A 5,136-nucleotide genomic window follows, 5' to 3' on the forward strand; every position below is an offset into this window, starting at 1 on the left:
GAGCTCCCAGCCAGACATGCCAAGTGTCTCATCAGGAACTCCAGTGTCCTGGAAAACAAGAGAGGCAAATGTTCAGCACCAACGAGCATGCCGTGCTGCAATTCAGAAAGACAAAGGCTGGAACCGCATCGTTGCCCTCTGCAATGCAGCAGGGCTGAGCTCAGCAGGCTGAGGGCAGCACTGACCTGTAGTGAGGAGCGGGCAGCTGCTGGATGACGTCCTGCATTCTGAGCAGCCGCTCCTCCTCTGTAGCAGCACCAACAGCATCCTGGAGTAGTGCAGAAAGGGAGCGAGACACCAATCAGGCTAGTACACCACTGCGAGTAAACCTCGTGGGGCTGACAGCAAAAGGGCCTCCGAGCTGGGGCACTGCTGCAGCCATCTGCCAAGAGGCCCAGGAAGAGGGAAATGAAAGACGTGGCCTTGTGCTTACCGAGAACTTGCCGTACAGCTGGTGGGTGAGCAGAGGGTTCGGGAGCTCCCTGAAGTACATCTTGCAGAGGGAGCTCACGCTGTGAATGTCACGGACGGTGAGCTCAGGAATCTGCTCCGACTCAAATTCCTGCCTGGAGAGAGGGACGCAAACCTGGTTGAGCGAGAGGAAGGCAAGCCCAAAGCCACACCAGATGCACTCAGGCTGTGTCAGTCGCAGCACTCTTACCGCAGTCTCTGGATGTTGGACGCGACGCCGGACAGGCGGTATATCCCCTGCACCACGCCGTGCTGCTCAATGAACTCAGCGCAGCTCTGGAGGACCTGGGGGACTGAAGAACACGTGCCAGCCGTCAGTGGAGCTCCTGATTCAAGTCCTGCTGCAGGCTGTGCTTCACATCCCATCCATTAAGCCCAGCCAGGCTTGGCTGAAGCAAATACAGATGTGCTTGTCTCTTAGGAGTATCCGCCTCACTTTATCCTTCAGCCATCAACTCCCATTACACGTGCCTCCACTGCTATCAGCCTACCCCCTGCTAGATATGAGCTCCCTTTCATCTTATTTAGATGCCAGCAGAGGAAGATCTCAGGAATGGGCAGCTCCTTACCATCACGACCGGAGTGGAGAAGATGCTCTCCCAGGTCACCGCCAAACACCCTTTCCTTCTCCACCTCCCGCTCGGTCGGTTTCTTTGGGCGGGCCTTCACCAAGGAACGAAGGAAGGTGAGGATCTTGCTGCGTTTCTTGGGCACTGCACAACAAAAGGAAGAAACCAGGTCATTTCAGGTCTGGCTCCGTTGGACGAGGCCGAGCACAGCACATTCTACAGAGCACGTCAGAACGGGAAGAACATTACCAACCAGTACATACAAAAAGGGATTTTCCCCATCTCTGGAGGAGCCCAAGGCCAGGCTGGATGGGGCCCTGGGCAGCCTGATCTAGTCTCACATTAAATGTGGGGGCTGGGAGACCATCCTGAGGCAGGAGGGTTGGAGCATGATGATCCCTGAGGTCCCTTCCATCCCAAGCCATTCTATGAAGATTCTATAGTTTTGCCAAGTCCAATCATAAACTCAGGAGGATTGGGCCAAATCTCTGCCCCATGGTGTGCATGAAGAATCATCAACCCAGAGGACAATGTGGGATGGATAAAGGAGGTACTAAACATGGAACATACCCCCAAAAAGACTTCATTTTGCTTTCCCACACCATCAAATGTAACATCCATACCTGGCTTTGGCACAGAATTGATGAGTGCCTCAGGAATGTTCTTATTAATGAGTTCCACACACTCCCCTGGGAAAAATCCAACCTGTTACAAGAAGAGAAGCCAACTATTGCATGCAGCACTTCTCAGATCTGAACTGTTAAACCAAAAGGCACGTAACATTTCCCTCGGAACGTGCTTGCCTGACGTTCCATAAGACTATCCAGCAGAAAATGGCCATAGTTCACAGCATAAAGGTAATAATTTTTCAACATTTGCAGCCAAAGGCAAGGTCCTCTGACACCGACACAAGGAAACTGTTTATGTCCACTGGGCATCCTGTGCAGGCAGAGCAGCTCTAAGCTGAGATTCCTGCCTTTACTGAAGTTGCACTCTCCAGTCTGAAGCTTGTGCCTACCTGGAAGCCGAGCTTGCCTCTCCACCAGGGGGTCAGCTCCTTTGGTGGCATGTCGATGACACAGATGATGTCTCCCACCTGCAAGAGATTGCAACGTCAATCCCAGCTTCAGCACGGCTGGGAGGAAAGCACAGCTCAAATGACTGCATTCTTCTGCACTGCCAAACATCGCCGAGCATGAGAGCACTTGCACCAGTGCAGCTCTGAAGGCATTTGCCATTGTAAAATTGAGCAACAAGGAACGCCTTGAACTGCTTACCTCAAAGGAGAGTTCATCCGCTGCCTGGGCAACGTATCTCTTAATAGCATGGGCAGCAGCAATAGCTGGAACATTCACAGGTGCCACCTCATGGTCCAGCAGGGGCTTCCCCTTGTTCTCAGCCTGAAACAGAGAGCACAGGCCACGGTGAGGAGCTGGGAACCAACAAGGAGGATTTCAAGGTGAGGAGCACATCTGCAGAGAAAGCTGCAGGAAATGCACTCGGTCCTTATCATGGGCACTTCAGAAGGAACTGCAAGTCTAATAACGGCTGTTTCTCTCCCTGGTGTGCAGCAGGCACACGCCAGGCAATGCAAAGATGCATCTCTCCCCACCCAGACTAATCAGCAATGGCACTGATGCAGACAGGTGGCCTTGTCCATTTTGCCCCCACCTTTCCTGCGCTCTTTGTGCAGGAAGGCTGACTGTTTCAGATGCTAGGAGACCGTGAAGAGGGAAACCAAAGCTACGGCTGCAGTTACAAGGTGCAAACAGTGCCATTGCAAGCACAAAGCAGCTCTCTTGAGCAGTCCAACCAACAGCGAGGCCAAACAGAGCAGAGAATGATTGTTGTTTCTGCAGCCATTTCAAGGGAAAAGTCAGTAGAGGACAAACACAACAGCCGAGATGGCTCTCGTACTTTTATAAACTTGCCACACTTGCACTACTGTCTTGCCACAGAGGAGCTCTCTTGGAAAGCAGGAGAGCACATCTGCGGCTCACTCTGCTGGCTGCAGTCAGGGAACAAAGACCAATCAGAGCTTCATACTCTACCTCTGTCCATGCCAGGTCAGGCCCACAGCTGATCTCGCTGCACGCCACAGCCATCAGCGTAGGTGTGACAAGCTGGAACTGAAAAGAAACACACTTTTATTTTCTCTGTTCACATCTCTGCTGTGCTCCCTACAGCTGTCGGGCACACTCACACAGCCCAAGCACGCCTGCTGGTGTCCCTGGTGATGCTGTGCAGCTCTGCACAAGCTGGGGCTGGGACTCTTTGCCTAAGGGATTGGTTTCCTGTAGACCAGCTGGTCACAGCACCACAGACAGCATCCTTCTGAGGGCTGAGCTGCAGAGCACGTGGAGAAAACCCACACGTGACCAGCGTCCCATCAAAGCTGGATGAGGCTGTGTTACTAAACACGGGGCGTCACGGGCTGCTAAAGCATGTGGGGGGACAAACCATGGCAGGTACCTGGCAAGAGATCAGAACGAGGGAGACAAATCTCACGAATCCGCAGCCGTTCCTTGTCACTTTGCTCTGATCTTCCACGAGCAAAAGCTGCAGCAGGGAAGCAGGCAGAGGGTGGAGAGAGGAGAGAGAAAGAGCAGGTCAGTTTGCTTCCACGGTTTAGCAAAGACTACGACGGAAAATCCAAAATCTGCCCTCCCTCAACTTAAAAACTTAAGTTTTCAACTTAAAACCATTTCCCCTTGTCCTGCTGTTATCTACCCTTTCAAAGAGTTGATTCCCCCCCTCTTTTTAGGCTCCCTTTAGGTACTGAAGGCTGCCATGAGGTCACCCCACAGCCTTCATTTCTCCAGGCTGAACAAGCCCAGCTCCCTCAGCCTGTCTTGGCAGGGGAGGTGCTCCTGTCCCCTGATCATCTCTGTGGCTCGCCTCTGGACCCTCTCCAACAGCTCCCTGTCTTTCTGGACACTGTACTGCAGCTGGGGCCTCACAAGAACAGAGCAGGGGGGGACGATCACCTCCCTGTCCCTCATGGCCACCCCTCTGCTGATGGAGATAATGTGATCCTATGAGCTCCGCCAGCCAGCAGTTCTCAGCACTCACTGTCCCCCCGTCTCTCCCACACTGTCTCAGCTTACCTACAAGGTGCTGCACAGGACGGTGTGAAGACAAAGGGACGCAGTCGGTGCACAAGTGCAACAAGCGAGCTGCTCAGTCAGAGCTCCAGCGCTCCAATGAAGGGACGCAGCACGCACTGCTCCTCCCCTCATTCTAGCCCTTATGACATCACTGAGGGCCACCAGGCTGCTCCACCACGACGGACAGGGTGGGGAGGCAAGACCAGGCACAAGGGCAGAAGATTCCAACAGCCCAGCCCAATGTTCTGGAATCAGGGGCTGCTTGGAATTCTACCCCAGCCAAATCCTGGAGAAGCTGGCACGGGGTCGTCATGACCAAAGCGCAGGACCTGGCGCTTGCTCTTGTTGAGCCTCGCACAACTGGCCTCAGTGCATCCCTCTGGAGGGCCTTCCTGCCCTCAGCCAGATGGACGCTTCCTCCCAGCAGCGTACCTTGCAGTGCTGGGCCCATGTCAAATCCACACTAGAGTGGGTTTTGTTACATTCAAGGGCATGTTGCAGCACCCATCTATTTCACCTGTAGGGAAATAAAGCAGGAGATGGGAGAAACACAGAACTGCTGCCAGACTGCTTTATCCCTTTCTCAGCCCAACTTCCCTTGCCTCATCCCCTACCCCAACTCCTGGATGATGCCCACAGACTGATAGTTGGATCTCGAATCCATAGGACTCCTTTCACAGGACTCCATCAAAAGGCTGTCACACTTGTTCCGTACACTCACACTGACCCAGCAGTGGTATCACAGTCACTTAACACACACACAGCAACCAAACCCCGAGCATGCACATCCCTTCCTGCGTGACTGCAGCCCACAGCTCCCCTTCACACCTCCGTGGATCTCTGGTGTTTTACACGGATGCAGCCTCGCTGCAGCTCCGTGGCTGTCACACAAGGCCTGCAGGACCTCTTTCTCTGCAAACCCCGTCTGCAGGCACTGGTTCACGAGGTTCACCTCCTGCCCTCCTGAGCAAAAACAAGCACTAAGAACA

The 5,136-nt window shown here is 53.7% G+C and overlaps 1 protein-coding gene across 1 annotated transcript; it reads right to left on the reverse strand.

Moving 5' to 3' along the window:
* Positions 1-886: 886 nt before the first annotated feature.
* LOC149912609 (rho GTPase-activating protein 32-like) lies at positions 887-2,109 on the reverse strand. Its single transcript, XM_090131859.1, has 3 exons — positions 2,059-2,109; positions 1,664-1,745; positions 887-1,184 (listed from the first exon to the last, which is right to left on the reverse strand). Exons 1-3 carry the CDS (start codon positions 2,107-2,109, stop codon positions 916-918), a joined length of 402 nt encoding a protein of 133 aa, XP_089987985.1. The 3' UTR covers positions 887-915.
* Positions 2,110-5,136: the final 3,027 nt, after the last annotated feature.

Source organism: Phasianus colchicus, chromosome Z (assembly GCF_987193195.1).
Source record: "Phasianus colchicus chromosome Z, bPhaCol1.hap1.1, whole genome shotgun sequence".
Classification (NCBI taxonomy): domain Eukaryota; kingdom Metazoa; phylum Chordata; class Aves; order Galliformes; family Phasianidae; genus Phasianus; species Phasianus colchicus.

Excerpts from the sequence above, each read along its gene's own strand:
- LOC149912609 (XM_090131859.1), bottom strand. The coding sequence starts at position 2,109 with ATGCCACCAAAGGAGCTGACCCCCTGGTGGAGAGGCAAGCTCGGCTTC. Across the intron at positions 1,746-2,058 it reads GAGGCAAGCTCGGCTTCCAG|GTTGGATTTTTCCCAGGGGA; the intron begins GTAGGCACAAGC and ends TTCTTGTAACAG. Across the intron at positions 1,185-1,663 it reads CAATTCTGTGCCAAAGCCAG|TGCCCAAGAAACGCAGCAAG; the intron begins GTATGGATGTTA and ends TTTGTTGTGCAG.